This window comes from Acinonyx jubatus, chromosome D1, assembly GCF_027475565.1.
Source record: "Acinonyx jubatus isolate Ajub_Pintada_27869175 chromosome D1, VMU_Ajub_asm_v1.0, whole genome shotgun sequence".
Lineage (NCBI taxonomy): Eukaryota > Metazoa > Chordata > Mammalia > Carnivora > Felidae > Acinonyx > Acinonyx jubatus.
The window spans coordinates 45,720,245-45,740,077 of record NC_069390.1 but is presented as its reverse complement, the minus strand read 5'-3'; the positions used below and the strand labels follow the sequence as shown (position 1 = coordinate 45,740,077).

The 19,833-nt window shown below is 50.5% G+C and overlaps 1 protein-coding gene and 1 long non-coding RNA gene across 7 annotated transcripts in view; one reads left to right on the top strand and one right to left on the bottom strand.

Annotated features, from left to right (window-relative positions):
* The window catches only part of LOC106971843 (uncharacterized), an 82,290-nt gene extending 69,961 nt beyond the window's left edge, over positions 1-12,329 (bottom strand). The window contains exon 1 of the long non-coding RNA XR_008290464.1: positions 12,222-12,329. This is a non-coding gene — a long non-coding RNA (uncharacterized LOC106971843). The remainder of the gene's footprint in view (positions 1-12,221) is intronic.
* Positions 1-18,624, top strand: part of PARVA (parvin alpha) — a 192,012-nt gene extending 173,388 nt beyond the window's left edge. Inside the window, exons 13-15 of one of the 6 annotated variants that reach the window (XR_003425072.2) lie at positions 14,355-15,202; positions 16,748-17,081; positions 17,988-18,624. Coding sequence is in view for 1 of the 6 variants with exons in the window: in XM_027073117.2 (XP_026928918.1) it covers positions 14,355-14,386 (32 nt within the window). In the remaining 5 variants the exon portion in view is untranslated. Of the gene's footprint in view, positions 1-14,354; positions 17,576-17,987 lie in introns of those variants that run through there. The other 5 variants (XR_003425071.2, XR_008290460.1, XR_008290461.1 and 2 more) reach the window with 5 other exon arrangements.
* Positions 18,625-19,833: the final 1,209 nt, after the last annotated feature.

Here is a 19,833-nt window from a genome sequence, read left to right as displayed (position 1 = left end):
TTTTAAAGGCACGCGCTGCTCCGTTCCGTCAGCAAATTCCCATTTCCCACATGCAGGCACAGAGCTGACGTTCCCAAAATCCAAAATCTGGGAGAAGACCCTTTATCGGCACATCGCCAGTGTTGCCTTGAGTTGGTTGCGATTTGCAATGGCTACATTCAGTACTTTCTAATCATGAATTACTGTCAGCTTGGTTTTACCATTATCAGTTTATTTTGTTGTGGGTAACCCTCCCTAGTATACTGAAGCTTATTTGCATCAACAGTATTCTGGAACTGTAATTTTCCAATGACCAGATTCTCAGACGTGTATACATTGTGGTTCAAATATGAATTGTCCATACTCCAGGGCTAAAGCCAATGTATACATGATCCACTTCCCCCCCAATTATCACCAATTTATTTTTCCGCTGGAAAATGAGACTAGATGGAGTTGGTAGGTCAAGCAGTTTTGCCCTAAGCAGGGGCTGATCAAAAATAATTTGAGACCCAATGCATCTAATGCAGCTGCACCTCAGGAAGCCTACCTACGTTAAACATCCTAACTATGCAAGAGGGATATGTCCTGAAACCTTCACTCATGCTAATATCGCATGCAATCGCCCCTCCATAAAATTCACTCCGGTCTGTTGGAAAATTCAAGAAAATACTAAGAACAGGAGAACTACATTGAGATGCAAATGCTACATAGGAGGTAGACTCACTCAGCCACTAAGGGACCTGTGTCCACACACCAGCTTCCCAACACTTACGGATTCAGGTCTCAGCAAAAGACAAGTCAGCGTGTACAAGTTGCTCATTGTCATAACTACAAAGATTGTCTCTGCAAACACCATGTTCTATCTGCAAATACCAAACGTCGACTGTTTTTCCCTCTTTCCCCTGAAAAATATAAACCCAGGCTAGCTCCAGAATTTGCTCAGGCTCCCTGCTTTATTAGGGTGGTGACTGCCCACGTGAATACATGCACAGGCATCCAGGAGGGTGCTCAGCACAAGATAAGCGGCCCCCACACCCAGCCCGACGATCTTGAGTTTCAGGCTTCCCAAGTAGGAAGCCACCAGTGAAGCACGTCTTAAAGTACATTTGTGGGATGTTAATCGATGTTAGATGGAAAAAAATGTCACATTCAAATACGTTTGGGAAATGTGAGGCTAAAGAAAATTAAACTCACTTCCCACAGCTTTGGTTTTATTTGTTCCCTTTTGTTTTCTTTTCCTTTTGTAATTTTTTTTAAGTTGTATTTATTTTTGAGAGACAGAGAGAGTGAATGGGGGAGGGGCAGAGAGAGAGAGGAAGAAAGAGAATCCCAAGCAGGCTCCGCACTGTCAGTGCTGAGCCCCATGCGGGGCTCGAACCCACCAACCGCGAGATCATGACCTGAGCGGAAACCAAGAGTTGGATGCTTAACCGCCTGAGCCACCCAGGAGCCCTGACTTTTGTTTCCTCACTGGAGCTCATCGCAGAGTCTCCTACACGGAGGCATATTATGACCCTCTGCAGGGAGACAGATGAGGGCACGTCCAGATTGCATCTGACCATGGGACTGACTTACCCCCTGAAAATCTGCAGGATGAGCGCTCTGTGGAGCTCATTCATTCATTTAACCAGCTGGCCAGATAGTCAACAAGCATGCACTGAGTGTCTACGATGTCTTAGGCGTGCCGGGTCCCCTGACAAAGGAGGCTCCTTTGTGGAGCTCACTTGGGGACACACATACACACAAAAATCACAAATCAGTGGTGCCTACAAGCTATGGTGACCGCTGAGGACAAATACAAAAACCTGTGAAAGAGGCCTCGCTTGGGTTTTGAGGTCAAGAGAGGCCTCTGGCAAAGTGATGTTTTCAAGTGACATCTCCTCACGTGAGGAGCTTGTCCTTCAAGGGAACAGCATAGGTGAGGACCCCAAGCCAGGAGGAGACTTGGCTCCCTGGAGGGAGCTGCAGAAAGCCAGGCTGGCTGGAGTGCAAGGGGTATCGGCTCAGAGGTGTCAGAGGCCTGTGGATTTTATGAGAAAAGCGGGAGGCAGTGTGTATTCACAAGCCTTCTGGCCACCGTGCGAGAAAACTCTGCAGAAAGCAGTCAGCAGTAATGGCGTCGGAGGCTGGCCTTCCATCTACAAACCATGGTGACAGCCAGAGAGCAAAGGAGATCAGGAGAGGAGACGAGCCTCTGCCCACCCCCAATCTGGAAGCCGAGGTGTGCTTAGGAGAAAGCCTCATCCTCCGCCTCCCTGGGGCTGCTGGGAGGGCAGGAGGTCCTAAGCCACCTCCAACCTTCCTGTATTTTCGTCCCCTGAGAAGAGGTAAGGGAGCCTGAAGACCAGAGGAGGGTGTGTGCGTGAAGCAAAGGAAAGGGCTAGAGCCAGAAAGCCAATCCCTGAGGCCCAGTGTTTCCAACCTCCTCACCACAGAGGACTTGTGCCGTTGGGTCCCAGTGTGGATTCAGCGGGGTCGGGGGTGGGGGGGAGGCAGGAATGCGGTCCTCCAGCCTAGGGTCAGGTAAGGTATAGGCTTCCTGGAGGTGGAATAATAATTTTATTTTCCCAATTCATATTAGTCAGTACAAGTGACTGTTACAATGCCCACCACATTGTATTAAGCCTACCAAAAGCGGGTCACTTCTGCTTCACGGTTAGCGTCTTGTGAAATATCTCCCATTCTGATGGTATATTATTTTCACTGAGAGTTTTGAAATCCCAGAAATATCCCTGGAAACCCCCGCTGGGGAGCAATCTGGTTGGAAACCAGTCCAGTGGGGGACTGCCCCAGAATGACCCTTCTCCCCAGCAGGCTCCTGCGGCCTGAGCCATCGGCACTTCTGCCTCGATGACTCCCCTGGGCCTTCCGCATACACGTGGTCCCCAGCTTTGACGCTGGCATTTCAAAGGGCACTTAGGAAATTCTGAGAAGCCCCACGGATTAAGATAAACGATGCTTTATCGGCGAAACAGCCTTTTCATTTCTTGTTATCGATTTTCATGTTTCCACATCTTCAGATGCGATTTGTTAGCCCAGGGCCGCATTCCAACACACACAGACGTCATTAAGGCAGCCGTTTTAAAGAGTGCCATGTCTTATTGAGGTGGACAGGACAATAGATAAATATTTAATCTGTTACACATTTGCTTGGTATGGGAGACAGGGTTGGGACTCCGTGACTCTCAGGTTCGTACATGTCTTCCTGGAAACCCTGACAATGGCCTCACCGCCTGCCCACAGAAACAGCGTGCCTGCCCTTTGGCAAATTTCTGAAAAGCTGCTCCTGGAAGCCTTTTTCCACTCAAGCTTCAGAGGTTACCCCATCTCTCCTCATTCGTCACAATATTGGAGAATACAAACTCACAGAACTGGGGGCACTTGGCTTAAAAGAATGGAAAGTAAGGGGCACCTGGGTGGCTCAGCCCGTTAAGCGTCCGACTCTTGATTTCAGCTCAGGTCATGGTCTCACAGTGGTGAGTTCGAGCCCCGCATCAGACTCTGCACTGACAGCACGGAGCCCGGTTGGGATTCTCTCTCTACACCTACCCCACTCGTGCTCGCTCATGCTCTCTCTCAAAAAAATAAACAAAAATGAAAAACAATAATGGACCATAACATGGTAACCAGTGAGCATGCGCTAAGCCAGGTTACCGAGGCCATGGTGCCCTCACCTCGACCGTGTTCTGAGTCTTTCTGCGTCTTTGGTTCTCTGGGCTAATTCCCATAATGCCCCACTCTCTCACATCAGAATTGCATGTCCAGACCCATGACCAGGCCTGTCACTGACTGTGAAAGGCCAAGCCCACCAGCAACCACCCTAATCGGGGGACCTGCCAAATCGCTTTCATTCATGAAATTCACTCATCCGGACGAAATGGCTTCCTGACCCGCATACCTTCGGTGCTCTTTGTTGATAAGATACGCAGCTTCTCTCCTGTTCAGGAGGATTCCAACCCCTACATAAGTATGCCCAAGCATTGATGAGTGGGACACCAAAACACCACAGGACAACAAGAATCCTGTCAGCTCCCCGGGGCCAGGCCCCGGACTGTGCATGATCAGGATGCAGTCAAGTCAGGGAATATTCGTGGACTTCCTGTTCTGAGTTCAGCCCCTCGCTATGCACAAAATGAGATCAGAAAGTACAGAGTCCCTTCCCAAACGGATTCTTCCAATCCAGTGGAGGTAAGTGACAGACACAGCTCACTTGAAAGAATTCAGTGACACGATGAGATAGGACCAGATACATTTGAGGCGCCCTACGTAGATTCTCCCAGAAAACAACCCAGCCCCAGCTGCCATATAATCATTAGGGGCTTTTGCCCCTAGGATCGGTGATTTCACGTTCCATACAGGTTTGCTGCTACAAGAAAACACACAACCTACCCTAAGGCCAAACGGAGATTTACAGTCATTTGTCTCAAATCTTACTTGTGGCTGAGAAATCACTGTCTTTATTCCACAGACCGCAGATAGTGAGCCAGGACTCCAAAATCCAGTCTGGACCCCACCACTAGTCATTTTGACTCTGTCCTTGCACTCAAAGTCTCCTTGCCTCTCCAAATCACGTCCCACTAGTGGACATTTTTATTCTTGTTCCCCAGCACGGAACTGTTGCAGAAAATCACAGATTGGACACGTACCAGCTGACTCCTCAGTTGCGTTCAGATGCTCCCTGGCTTCTGTGGGTCCTCCGCCATCTCTCGTGGATTCCCTTCCTCTCCCCCGAACACCTGCTCCCTATCTTCTCCCCATGCCCCTCCACCTGCTTTCTCCCCGCACCATGCCTTCACCTCTTCCTTTACCAACAACTCAAAGCTGTTGGCTTCGTGGTTTTCCCGTAGCATTTCAACATCCCACTGCGTCTCTCTTCCTCCCGCCCCAGTTCCCAGGCTGCCCCTCCTGCCGCCTGCCTCCTCCGGGACCAGCTCCCTTCTCCTCCAGCATCCTGGCTTTCACTCCAGACCATGCAGATTTCTGAGATGAAAAACAATGTGCACTTAAGCCAGTTCTCCCTCACCCAGTGCCCTGGTTCACATTTTTCCTACGACGCTTCCTCCTGGTTCCACTTCCTCCCTTTCTCCTTCCTCTCATGAACCCCCAGAAGCCACTACTAGTTTTCCAGCGGCTGAAATTGCTCTCTGCGTCGTCAGCTCTTTACCCACGGGGCTGGTCCCGACCCCTCTTTTCCTGGCTCTGCAGCATCTGACCTCACTATCCATCACCTCCTACCAGGAGCTCAGCCCCCGAGGTTTCACAGATGCCACGCTTTTCTGCTTCTCTCCCATCCGCTGGCTGCTGCCGTTTGCACCCAGGTGGGCTCTTTGCCTCTCCCCAGATGTGAACGCCACCTAGGTGCATCCTCCACACTTCTTAGGTCTCTGCCCAGCTTCCGTGATGGCCTGCTCTCCCCCCAGCCCCAGTATCTCACCCAGCTCGTTGGGCATTTCCAGCTTCACATCTCCCCATGACTGGGCTACCCCAAGTGCAACTTAGCATGCCCACGCTGAATTTTTAGCCTCCATACCTGCTCCTTCTTTAGACGTCCGTCGTCCCTCCTGGGGGTGCCATCTCCTACCCAGGCACCCTCGCTCTCAGAGGCACAAAGGAGTTCTGAGTTTTCTCCTCCCCCCTCCTCTGACCTTCCCCTCCACCACAGCCAATCAGTTCTGTTGATTGCTTCTTCATGAACCACCTGTTTTGCACTGATCTCCGCTTCAGGCCCCAATCGTTCCCCTAATTTAGGCCCTATCCTCTCATGCCTGGATATTGCAATGACCTCTTAACTAGATTTGCTTTGGGATAATCCATCCTGCACCTGTTCCCTGCTTCACTATCTTGAAACACAGCTCCGATAATCTCCCACTCCTCTCAAATAGTCCCAACAGCGGTGCTTACCGAGCACTTAGTGTGGACTTCCTACAAATAATCTCATTGAGTCCTCTCAACAAGGCTGTGACATACTATTACCATCCTTGTTTTATAAAGGAAAAAGTAAAGGCACAGAGGTTCGATACTTGATACAGGTCATATGCCTCGTGGGTGACAGAACTGGGCTCTGGGCAGTCTGGCTCTAGAGTTCAAGTTCTAACGTCTTGAATTCACTAGATCTTCCTCAGTACCCTCCATGGTTTCCATCATCCGGAGACCAGAATTTCTTTGCCTGCCCATAGAACCTGCTAGAATCCGGTTCCACGCTGCCTGACCAATCACTAACGCTTTGCATCCAGACAGACCCGTCTGCTTGCCAGAGGCCCTCTGCTTCCTGCCAGCAGCTGGTCTCCTTTGCCTTGTTTTGAAAAGGAATTCCTGAAGCAACCAGGCTCCGACTGATAAGGTTGTCATTCATTTATTCTTCATTTGTTCAAGAAAGACAGTGCCGGACACTGTGCTAGGTACACAATACCGCAGAGAACAAAACAGGCATGCCCTCATCCCCGTGTGTGTACAGTCTAGTGACTTCCAAGCCCTGCTCCTTTCCCCTGGCCCCCGGTTTAGACCCCACACGGAACCCACGCTTCTGCTCTGCTTGACCCCCTCCAACTGCAGTCCCTGCTGGGATCCTGCTAATCCCCTCGTCTCTGGGATCAGATCCCGTCTGGGTGTACCAGGTAGAACCCACATTTTGCCAAAGCTGAAGGTGTTGCCCGGGGACAGATGCTCCCACTCAGGAAAGCTCAGCTCCAAGCCCCTTCCTGGTCAAGAGGCTTTGATTCAGAGATGAGCCCCAGAAGTCAAGGAAAGACTGTAGACAAACCCTTGTGGCCTCCAACCATGTGTTAGGCACATCATTGGCTTTTGCAGAGAACTCAGCAGCTACTCTCATGTAGGTGCTATATTTATCCCTATTTGACAGAGGAGAAAACAGAGGTTCTAAAAGGCTCACTAGCCAGGACTCAAAACCAGCTCTGACTCTGAAATCTTCATTCTCCCCACAATTCCCTGCTGTCTCCATGTTCCTATAATCCCAGTTTCTCGGGGCCACACAGGCTAGAAACGGGTCAAGAGCAGGTATCGATGGGGTTTAACTCCAACTGTGTTCCTTTTAACATCTCAAATACTGTGTTTCCTCTTGACTTTATTTTATGTATTTATCTAGTTAGTTGGTTGGCAGAGGGGGAATGGTGAAGCTTTCCTTAATAGGAAACTCTGAAGTTGAATCAAGAAAGATGGAACAAAACTCCAAAGGTGTTCTTTTGAAGGTCCGTTCTGTTGTCTTTTCTTGCCAAGCACTTGGTTATTTGGGGTGCTCTGGGAAGGGGCGCAGGTGTTAATGGCTGAGGGAGCCTCGCTTTTTCTCCAGCAAAGAAGTGGCCTGCTTTTGCCCTGGAGTAGGGATTTAGGGGGACTGTCCCAGTCTGGGCAGAAAGCAGGAGACAGGCTGAGTCTGGAGGGAGGAAAAGAGCCTGAGGGCTAGGGAGGCTGAGCGCTGCTGTGCCCAGAGAAGCAGCCAGAACTGCTGAGGTCTCACAGGTGAGGCTCACACAGGCTGGAAAACAGTTCAGGCAGGAGGACTCCAGCAGGTAGGGCTGAGCCCGGGCAGGAAGCGAGGCTTGAGATCAGAGGGAGTGGCATCATTCACAGAGGGGGCTGAGCAGAAAGCCTTGGAGCCCCATGGGAGGGAACCCCAGGGCAGGGGTTGAGGCAGGAGCTCAGGCCTGGGAGCTGATCAAAAGAGCCAGGAGGAGGGCGCCACCATCAAAGTGCCCAGGTCCTCCAACTAGATGCTGGGTCTTTAATAACCACGCCTTTCCAGGGCCGCCTGCGATCCCTCCCGCCACCCTTTCCAATCTTCCTTCCCTACCCGCCCCCACCCTGCAGCCAGGGGATGGCTCTGGCGTCTGCTTCAGGGAATATCTATGGGCCCACTGGCAGTGAACTAAAGACACGTGGTGACGGCCATCCTGGCCCACAGTCCAGGCCCAGCCTGGCCACCCTGCAGAGAGCACATAATTCTGTTGGCATCGCCTGTGCTCGTGTGTGAACGGACTCCACTGAAAGTTGCTGCTTCTTCCACTCACAACCAGGATTACTCACACAGGCCTCTGCATGAACGCTGTTTTGATGCATATTTACAATAATGCACCGATGAACATTGACAATAACTCCGTGAAGTATTTCAAAATGGAACTCCAGGGAAAAGCAAGCAGGCCATCTAGCAGACCTTCTTTTACATTATCCCGAAGTGTCAGGGAGTCAAGTTACACGGACCCAGGAGAGACCCAAACAGGAGTGCACAAGCACATAGTTTAGGTACAGCCAGGGGTGCCTGGCATCTGACTTCGGCTCAGGTCATGATCTCACAGTTCGGGAGTTCGAGCCCCACATTGGGATCTCTGCTCTCAGCACAGAGCCTGCTTCAGATCCTGTTCTCCTCTCTCTCCGCCCCTGCCCCATTTGCGTTTTTTTTCTCTCAATAAATAAATAAACATTAAAAAATAAATAGGTACAGCCAGAACCCCTGGGAACTTCTAGTTAGAGCACAGCACCCGGGATCAAGGCCTGGTGCTCTCTAGCTGTGTGCTATTGGGCAAGTCACTTTACCTCTCTGAGCCTCGTTCTTTATAGTGAGATATGGGGGCGGGGGGGGGGGGGCTTGTCACATGTTAAGGATGAGGCTCGGTTCTGCTTGCCTGACTCAAGTGTCTCCTTCCCACCTCACCCTCTTTGGGCTTGAAGCTGTGCTCCAACTACGTTAGTAACCATCCCAGTCTGAGCAGGCCCATTGCATCACCTGGTGCTGGTCAGGGAGACTGAACGGTAGTGTTGCTGTGGACATTGGGTAAAGCTGAGTGTTCCACCTTAAATATGAATTCTTACTGCTAGGACCAGGGCTGGCAAACAGCAGCATGCTTACTCTGCTCCTCACACACCTGTGGCAGACATTACTAATCAATCCCGCACTCTTCCCCGGCCAGTGATGTCTGCAGTGGAGTGGGAGGGAAGTGGGAGTATAGAAAGGAAAGCTATTTGCCATATAGCTTAGGACACCAATGCAGGGCTCCAAATCCGTGCCTGAATGCTAATCACTGGCTCTGTGTGGGTCACACGCCCACCCCTGGGCCAATTAGCTGCAAAAGGGGTTAAAGACCAGAGGCAGAATCTGTAAGAAGAGAGAAGCTACCATTCAAACTCAAGAGAAACAGTTACTAGGAAAAAGCACGCGTGTTATTCTGCTCAGATAGATTTTTCTCCTCTAGACAAGCCACTACCCTAGGTTCTCAGGGGTGGCAAGCCATGTGAAAAATGAGCAAAAAACCCGAGATGTGACCAAGATGACCCTCTAGAAAGGACGAGAACCATCCGACTCCAGTTTCTATGCTTTTTTCCTTCAGGAAGGCAGCAAGGTTTGCAAATACCCATGTGTTAGGCAGCCAACCTCATGGAGGCCATGACCCTGCAGCCAGAGGGCAGCCCTGAAAAGTGAGACCCAGGGAGTCCGTGGCCAGGATCTAAGAGCTGAGAAGCAACCACAATGAAATCCAGAAAGCTTCTTTAGAGACGCCTGCAGTTTGGGAACAATCCTGCTAAGTCATAAATGCTTCGAATTCCTCAGCTTTTGCCTTCAGAATTTCTGGCAGCTGAGGGCGAGTGTTCAGGGACAGACACCGATTCTCCTCTACTGGGGAAGGCCAGGCCAGGCCAGCCCGGGGTCCACGAAGCCAGCAGACCGAGCCTCTCCTCTAGACATGTCCGGGAGAAGGGAGGGCTGTTGCTGCAGGTGCTGTGGCACCCACTCCGATGCCCCTCAGGACCCGCACTCATTCTCCCCTGCTCCCCACCCCCCACAGTCGTTCCCACTGCCAAGGAAGCTGCCGGTCCGAGTCTCAGCCCCCTCCCCCCCAACCCAGGACACAACAACCGGTACTTAGCTTCCATCCAGGGCATCTCTCATCTCAGCGGTGCTCCGGTGAGAGGGTGGAGTCCCTCTGGCCGGCCCCGGCAGGCTGGCTTCTCTCCTCCCTCCACCAAAACTGCTGCCAACTCCCAGGTGTTGACCCTCATGGCTGTTGGTCCTGCGATCTGTGCTCCCGGAAGGTAGAGCTCATTCCCTCACAGGCGCTCCGGCCGTCACGTCTGCCTCCCACCGCCCACCCGGCATCTCCAAGCCCGCAGCCCAGGACCGCGGCCTGCTGCAGCGGGAACATGGAAGGAAGATTCACGGGGTCTAGATGCCCACAGCACGGGAAAATCACCGCATCCAGCCCTGCCAGCTCGTCGGTGGACAGCCAGCCCAGGGCCACCCACAGAGCTGGCTGGTGGCTAAGCCGGCCCCAGGGGCCTTTGACCTCACGGCCTTCCACTTCTGTGGAGTTGCTAACATGCTTGCTACCCACTCTGTATGCAAGCTTTCTCCGCATCTATGAGGGAGGGGTTAGCGGCTTCGCGTTTCACAGATGTCGTAACTGAGTTGCTCAAGGTTGCGCAGCTCAGTGGTGACGGAGGCAAATCCCAGCCCGGGTCTGTGCCACTCTCGAGCCCGTGATCTTTCTAGCCACACGGCCTCTAGCTCCTGTGGGCACCCGGGGTCTCTGGGTGGTTTGTGACACAGTCATGGGGCCTACACGGGTCCTGGGCTAAATGTGGCCCGTGTGCCGAGCCCCTCCCCTGCAGGTCAAGTTCCGCTCATTCCTTGGGGCAGCCCTGCCAGCTGCCATTCCAGCCCAGGGGGGCCAGAGCGTGGAGTCGGGATTTAAGCCAAGTGCCCAGCGGGTCCCCAGGGATGTCCCCAAAGGGGACAGAAATAGGTCACACCCATGCTCTCTATACTAGATGAAGCTGGAATTGTTGCGGCTCAGGACGTGGCTCGTTGAGGAGGCCATAGGATCCTCCCGGGATGACACAGGATGAGGAAGATATGAATAGAAAAGCCTCGTGGTCTACCAGCCGGGGGAGAGAAGAGAGGGATTACCTCTGCACAGGGGAACAAGGGAAATGGGCAGGAAACCAGGAGGGCAGGCCTACCAGGCCCTGTAGGCTTCTGCTCTGCTCCCGCATGTGTAAGCACATCCCTGGGTCCTGTGCACCTCAGGCAATGAGGCCGCTACCCGCAAGTTCAGCCTCCTCAGGCCCTGGGCCCCCAGGAGACCTCGGTGCCCCAGTGATATTACTTTACTCACACCTAGTGGCTGAGGCTTAAAAGGCTGGGAGTCTGAGCACTGGCCTATCGCCATTCCCCCAACACACCAGCGTTCTGCCTCAGTTTCCTTTCCTGGCACTCTTATTTTCCCAGCAGAATTATTGCTGCTCATGAGTCCAACATGCCCGTCTGTGGTTCTGACATCGCGCCCAGCCCGGGCTCCCTTCTGTCGGAGTCAGGAGTAAGGGATGTCAGTATCTCTGCTCCAAAGCACAGCCACGGCTTGTGGTCCTCCTCAAGGGGATAGAGCTCCCAGAACTTTGCCACTGTGGATGATGGCAGAGCTCTGGGGATCAGTAGCCCAACCACGAAGGGTGGTCTGAGGCAGGTAGCACTGTGGCTTCTGAAGCTCAGACAAGGTGCAGGTGGGGTGGACCTGAGAAGAGCCAAGAGTAGTCCCCAAAAAGTGACCCAGGGTAGGCAACGGTGTATCCCAGGAGTGAGTGCAGGAGACCTGTGCTCAGTCTTGGACAGAAGGGTTCAGGCTAAGGGGCGGGACTGGCCCAGGAGTCCTGTGACTCCTGTTCAAAAGCCAGCTCTGCCACTCAGTTGCCAAGAGACCTTGGGTGGGTCACTTCACCTCTGTCTCAGGTGAGCCCCTGCAGGAAATGGATGGACCACTCCAATGAGTGAGAAAGATGAACAATGGGACTGTGCATGAGAATTTAATGAAGGAATGGTTTTCAAAGTTGGGGGCAGGGCTGAGGGTGGTGATGCACTGGAGTCCAGCCGCACTGGGCAACGGGTACCATGCCAGGGCCAGGGGCAGAGGGGTCTTGTGGGGACCCAACAAGATCTATAACTACAAGGAAGGGCCGCTGGACAGGAGCTGTGGCTTTTGGTGAAGGAGTCTACTCACTACCGCCAAACTGAGGCCAGGCAGGGAGGAAGCAGGGGAGCGTGAACACCCTCCTTTCTCCTCCAGCCCTGCAGTCTCTTGCCCAGAGGCCAGGGGGGCCCAGCAGCTTCCTGAGGGCACAGAGAAGGAGAGACAAAGTCTGAAAGCAGGCCCGCAGGGGCAGACAGAAAACAGCCAAACACACTCTGGGAAAACAGGTTCTTACCCCAAAAAGTAGGAAAAGATACCTATCCTGCTTACCTCCAAGGAAGCTGTGAGGATCCGGCAGGAGGTTCAAGCTCCAGGGGAGGGGGACTGGGTGACTTCTGAAGTCGCTTTCAGCTCTCAGAGCCTAGGAATCTCAGCAAATAAAATCAGTAGTACTGAGAATCTCTGAGCAGAGCACGTGCGGCAGAAGAGAAAAGTCTGGGGAAGCTCAGTAGAGCCAGTCTGGAGCCACAACAGAGTTCAAGCTTGAGTTTGAGCTTAAGTAGCCACTACGGTTGGAACCAATGTCCTCAGGAGATGGTATACACAAAAGTATAGGTGTGGTGAAAAGGCCAGGTTCAAATTCTGACTTTGCCACTTACTAGCTGTAGAAGGAAAGGTACTAAATCCTTCTAACTATCCTGAACTGTACAAATGGGAATACACTCTCACAGGCTTGTTATAAGGATTGAATTCAAAGAGATGATATGTCACCATGCCTGGCATACAATGCATTCTCATGAAATAGGGGCTCTTTCCTTTCTTAGGGACACAGGACATGGGAGGAAGCAGCACAGCCGTAGTGAGGCGTGGTGGAAATAAAAGTGAAAAAGCAAGTAAGCTCAGTATGTCTCAGGAAGCAGGTTGCCCATGAAACCAGTCCCCCCAAAGGAGGTCTGGGAAGGTCCCCAAGAAACCCAGAAATGCTGGGAGACAAGTAACATGAGACCATGGAGTGACCCCACGTGACTGTCCACAGATGACTCAGCCTCGGGTGGAACAGGACTGTCCGTGGTCCAAAGCACGTACCAGCCAAAGCCCTGGGTCCCCCTGGCAGCTGGCTCATCATGTCTCAGTGAACGCATGTGTCTTCAAAGGACATCCAGTGGCTTCCAGGTACCCTGGTGCTTAGGACAGGCATGGAAGGTAAAGCCCTGAGCACATGCCCTCCTCTGGGTGAGGTGCCAGCTCATTAGTTGAATGAGGCATGTGGGTACCGAAGCAGCAGCCCTGGACAGAGCCTGCAGTTTTGGGTTCAGTTCCAACTCTCCTACTAGTTGTGGCTTCTCCCTGAATCTCCTTCTCTCTTCTCTCATCTGCAGAATAAGTGGTAATAGTCTCCCAGAGGAGTCAGACAGAGCACATTGCTGGGGGGTGTGGGCAGGAAGGAGGGGGTTCCTGGGTGGCTTGGTCGGTTAAGCGTCCGACCTTTGATTTCAGCTCAGGTCATGATCTCGGGATTCATGAATTCGAGCCCTATGTTGGGCTCTGAACTGACAGTGTGGAGCCTGTTTGGGATTCTCTCTCTCCCCCTCACTCTCTGCTCCTCCCCCACTCTGGCTCTCTCTCTCTCCAAATAAACAAATACAATTAAAAAAAAAAGCAGAAGAAAGAAAGAGCACATGGAACACGGGAGAGCGTACGTACCCAAGCGTGTGGCATGATCGAACCATTGCTTGCCATTGCTTGCAGCTGTCCCCAAGACAGCTGCTGCAGAGAAGCCACAGTGAAGAAATGACTCCTCCTATCAAAGACCCCATCAAAGAGCTAACTCTTGCCCAACTTGGAGCAGGAGGGAGCACACGCTGATTGGAACTGAGAACATAGACATCCAGGCCCCCAAACTCTAAGAGCCATGGTCACGGAGAGAAAAGTCACTTGGGGATTTGGGGTGGTACCAGTGGGGCAAACGGATTAGACAGAAGTGACCTCCATGGCAACTAATTCCCCCAAGACTGTTCCCATAGCAAACCGAACCACTGCACGTCTACAGAAGGGGCATCTCAGTGATCAGGAGTATGGTCCAAGGCTTGGGATTACAGGAGCTAAAAGGAGTGTAACCTGCCTGAGTCTGGTGTTCTAGAAAGAATCACTAACTGGGTGCAGTTCTCATTGCACAATGTGGGATCAGTCTTTCTCAGCAAACCTTTCTGTTACCCTTCAAAGAGCTCCGGGTATTTGTGGTGAGGGGAGCCAAGTAGGTAGACTCTATCTGTAAGCTTGATGATACTATTCTCACAATAGGCTAAGTGCAGTAGCCCCCACTTCCTACTCTTTGTTGGGAAAAAAGACATCTGAGGTAGGTTGGTTCCTCTCTGGGAGTGCTTCTTAGGACACGAGCTGCCAGAACAATTCCTGGCTCCTTTCCAGCACTCAAGAAATGTTCATGGTATCGTTCTTCCATAGGATGCATGGCCATCCACACCCAGGAAGACTGACACTCAAGCCTAATATCTGTGTCCAACTCCTTAGAGAAGGACTCCTTCTGGAAGCAGCCTGGACCCAAAGCCTTCAACAGCACCAAGGTTCCAGGCCCCAGCACATCTTAAAGGAGACGGCCCAGGACCCAGGACTTCTGGAACTCAGCCCAGGAGTCAGCAGGGGCAGTCTAGACCTTTCTGGGTCTATGGCCTCCTTGCCCCATGTCCCATGCCCCATTGCTTCTATTCCAGCTCTCTGGACCCAGTTGACAAGGGACAGCTTTTCCTTCAGTTCCTGAGTGTCATAGCTGCTCCAGATACCGGGCCAGGATCTGGGGATCGAAAAAGGCTTAAGACTCAGTCCTTGCCCCCAAAATGCTATCCTAGCACCTGTAAATAGGTGTGAATGGGAACAGAAAGTACAGAGTAGGAGCAAATGTTGAAAGAACAGGAGCTGAGTCATGAAGGACCCCGAATGTCAAGCTAAGGGATTCTTTGTCCCACATTCAGGGACCAGAGACAGTCTCGAAGGTTGACTAAGTGGGGAAGGGATAGGACCAGGTGCGCCCAGGCAGAGAGGGAAAGAGGGGTCCCACGCTCCCTGAGACATGGCTCCCTAGCCACCAGAAATGCCAAAGGGCATGCCAGCTTCTCCCCCCCCCACAGAGTCCAGGTGCCAGGCTGGCTTTGCCCTTGCTCTCTGGCTTACTTTAACCCCAGGCCCCTCACCCTTCTTGCCAGGATGACCAGGGGATTTGGATCATCTTGTTGAAGACCCAGAAGTCTCCTAGACATCACAGTAATGCAAATGTTAGATCACTGGCTTGGAGACAGGTGAGTTGGGTTCTAGCACCAAATTTCCTTTCTCAATGACCCTGAACAGGTCATGACGCCTCTCTGAGCTGGGTTCTCTTTCCATAGAATAGCTTCACTCATTGCTATGAGAGTACAATGAGATCTTGTGTGTCAAGGCAGCTAGTGTGTGGCCTGGGGACCCAGAAAGGGGTCAATTAATGCTTGTTTTATGTGAACCTGTCTAGCAGTTCAGGCTGGGGTCTTTGAGAGAGGAAACCCAGCCAGGCCCAGCCCAGCAGGAGAAAAGTTCCCTAACAGGGAGAATTCCAGGGATCACCAGTATTCTGAGACCATATCAGGCAGTGCTCTGACCCCTCTGCTGTCCTGGGGTAGAGTGGGAGGGACCAGGGCTCCACTCCAAGGGTTTATAGGCTATTAATAGCTAGTGGCAGTGGGGCTGCAGGCCACTGTCCAAGGGACTCCTCTTTCCCCTCTGCTCTCAGCTGTGCTGTTCTTTAGAAGCACTTGGGAAGATCTGTGTTATTTGGAAAAGCTGGTAGGGGAAAGAGCATGAAATCTTGCCTGGAAAAGACCACCACTTTCCCCAAATTGTTTGTTTCCCAACAGACGTCTTTATATTTCATTTCTCTGCTTCCAGTAAGGCAAACAAATGCTTTTCATTTGCTCTTTGCTTTGTATTTTTCTTTAAAGTAATTATCTATAAATAGGAGTTCACACTGAAAAGCACATGGACGTTTCCTCATTTAATCCTTATCCTAAGGTAGGGGCTACCTTTATTCCCATTTTACAGGTAAGAACACTGAGGTTATGTGATTCAGCCAGAGCTGCACGACTGGAAATGGAATCACCAAGCACCCAACTCAGGATGCCTGCCTCCAAGTCCTGCACTCTTTCTAGTGCCCCAAACTACCTCTCGATCTCCCTGAGGAAGTCTTGCTAGCTCCCCACACTGCCTCTCCTCTCCCTGAAGAAATCCTTGCAGTGGCTTTGCAGAGCTCCTCTCTGAAAAGCACAGGAGCAGAGAATTCCAGAGTTTGAAAGGACCTGCTGCATTCCCACACAAGGCAAGAACCCCTCCCACGGTATTCGTGGCGGACGCACACGTCCTGTTTCCCGGAAGGGGAAGTGCGGTGGCCCAACATTAACAAGGCCGTGATGGAATGGATTATCTAGGTGGCATTCGCCACTAAATCATAAGGAAAACCCATCTATGGAACAAAAAAACCAGCACTGGTTAAATCAGAGGCTCCATGATGTCATCGGGGACCCAGGTTCTTTCCCGCATTGGGCTCTGTCACCCTTAGGAGGTGGGTGTTTCTCCACAAGGGCTTGTAATGGCTGTCTCCCTTGCAGGCTTCCCAGGCAGCCTCAGCAATAGCCCGTGGATAGCAGACAGGTTTTTTGGTGGTGTTGTTTTTGGGGTTTTTGTTTTTTGTTTTTTGTTTTTCGTGAGAGAGGGGTGTTTGTGTGTTTAACCTGCATGTCTTCTTCTTCCTCCTTTTTAAAGCAAATAAAACTCTCCTGGCCTCCATTAGTGACATTTCCTCATGTCTCCTTGGCCAGGACTGAGCCTCATGACCACCCTCAAGCCACTCACAGGCAAAGGGAATGAGATGCCCAGAAACACTGGCCTGAAGAATGAAGACTGTGCCCCCCTGAATCATAGAGAGGAGGCTTGGAGCCCTAAGTACAGCCAGGGTTCTGTCTGCAAGCAAAAAGAGGAGAAGGGCTTAGAGGAGCTCACCAACCCTCTCTGCCCTTGGAAAATGCTGTTTTCTCTGATTTGCTGGTGAAAACCACTGAGGTTGAGAAGTGACTTGGATCCTTGTCGCTGGACTTTGCCCTGCATCTCACTCACTTGTATAACCCCAAGAGGATTCAAAACAATGCTTTACATGTAGGTGCTCAACCAACCAGCTCAGTTTAATCCAAAGAACGTTTAGGGCTTGCCTCCTATATGCCAAGTGCTTTGTGGTGTGCTGGAGATACAAAGATGATCCAGTCAGAGTCTCTATCCTTGAGCACTACAATCTGGTAGTGCTTTTAGTTATCATTATCATTATTAATAAATAGTACTATTTATTAATAGTACAGGTACAAGAATAGTACTATTCTTATTATTTTCAACCAACATTTACTCAGCACACATAATGTGCTAGACATTTGGAATATATAACATTCATGCCAGGGCTTAGGATAATTTTTATATCCCAATTGGCAGAAAAGAACACTTAGGGACAAGGAGTTACTTGCCCAAAGTCTCACAGCTCATGGGTGTCAGACACAAGAAGAAACTCAGGTGCACCTAAGTCAAAGACCACCTTCTTTCTGCCGATTGTATTCTCTGCACCTCTCAAAAATTGAATGCTCTAGCTTACCAATAATATATATTATATATATGTATATAATATATAATATATTTATATATATTATGTATATAATATATATAATATATTTATATATATTATATATATAATATATATAATATATTTATATATATATTATATATATAACACGTTAAGCTAATATATGGATAGGTAGATCTCAAAAGTTGTTTTAAGACCTATTTTCATTAGTCTCTCCTTGTCTATTTTGCTCTACTCAGTGGAGATTGCCCTTCCCCTACAAGGAGATGCAAAACTGGGCAGTTTTGTCATTTTCTTCTGGCTTCTTATACCTCACATTATGTTTCCAACAAAATAATTAAGAGGTTAAAATGTCTCCTTCCCCTGTGCTGGAGACTTATGCCAGGAAGAACCCACCATCAGGGGAGTAAGACGCTTCTTCTCTCTTTACTTTTTAGATAATGAATTTTCCTCAGGTCAGATTCGCTGGGGAGTTATTTCTGGAATCCAGCAATTCCTCCATTTTGAATGCCAGACCTTTGTTATCACCAGCCTTCTGGAGCTGCCTCAGGATGATATAAAGAACCTGTTCTAAGATGCCACGGGTGAAAATAAAAGACATTTGTTAGCCAGCTGTGCTCAGAAGTGTCCTTCCTGGTGCATCAGGTGGTTCAGGACATGAGCACAGCTCCACTATGAACCCATGCTCCTCCTTTTCACCAACACGAGCTGCTGGATGTTGCTGAGGTGGACTCTGCTCAGAGGCCCATCTTCCTCTCTGGGTTGAGGACACTTCGTGCCCTAAACTAGATCTGCTGCCATCCTCCTGGGAGCCCAGAATTTGGGAGTCAGGCAGTGAGCCCCCACCTGGCCCAGGAAGCCTATTTTAAAGAAATTATAAGAAATTCATGGGGCACCTGGGCAGCTCAGTTGGTTAAGCGTCTGACTCTTGATTTCAGCTCAGGTCATGATCTCATGGTTGGTGAGGTCCATCCCTGTGCCGAGCTCCGGGCTGACAGTGGGCTGCTTGGGATGCTCTCTCTCCTTCTCTCTCTCTCTGCCCCTCCCCTGTTCTCTCCCTCTCTCTCTCTCTCTGTCTCAAAATAAACAAATAAACTTAAAAAAAAAATGCAATAACCATCCCTCCCTAAGCCTGTCACTTTTTTCTACATGTTCTACCCATCTACCTCTGCCTTCTTTCACCAGGATCTCAGTTTCCTCCCGTTAGTTCACCTTATGTTTTCTTGTCCCAGTCTCTTTTCCTGGACTCTAAAGCCTTCTTGCTCATGGCCAGCTCTGTAGTATAGCAAGAACCAGCAGAGGCCTGAGATTCGGGCCATAGCCAGGTTCAAATGCAGGCACTTCTACTTACCAGCTATGAATCCTACGGTAGAGACTCAACCTTCCTGAGACCCAATTTCCTCTTTAGCAAAATAGGAATAATAGTTCCTACTTCATAGTGCTATTGGTGGATTAACTGGAATCTTTCATGTAGGAAGCCTGGCATATTGTCAGATACACAATCCCTATTAGTCGGCATTACACCACATAGCCCACGTAAGCAGACTCACTGGTGCTCCACAGAGCTTTCTTGAATTAACCTGAAATAAACATTTTCTAGATTTCCAGGCTCCCCGGAAGAATTTCCTCCACTACCCCTATCTCAGTTAAAAAAAAAAAAAAAAAAAAATCAGTGCCTGGCTGGCTCAATTGGTAGTACACACAACTCGTAATCTCGGGGTTGTGGGTTTGAGCCCCATCTTGGATGCAGAGATTACTTGAAAAAGTCTTTAAAAATTAAAATAGTTTTTAAAAAAACAGAAGCTTGAAAAGTGGAGGAGGGATTGGAGAGAGGGCAATGAAGTAAGCCGGATGCAAGAGCCTGGATTGCCTTTGGCTCAGTCTGGGTTTGAGGGAAACCTGGAATTACTGCGATTTCATCACAGCAGCTGGTCCAAGATAAACCTGCCAGAACTGCTCAGAGGCCAGATCTGGATTGCAGTGATAGCTGGGGCCTGCTGAGAAGCAAGGAAAAACTATTTATCTGACATTTTTTCAACCCCAACCAAGAATTTTCTTTGGCTCGAGATGCCGCTGGGACCGGTTTTCATTTGCATGGATCTCATATGAGGATCCATGCCTCTGACGGGGGAAGACTTCTTAGAAAGACTTCCATTCCCCAGCCTCCTTTCCACGTGTGCCTTTCTCATGATTCAGAAATAATTATCCATCCAGGAAAACTAATCCCTGAGTTACTTATGCATGGACTGTGCCAGAACCTCACATATAGGTTCGCTCTGATTC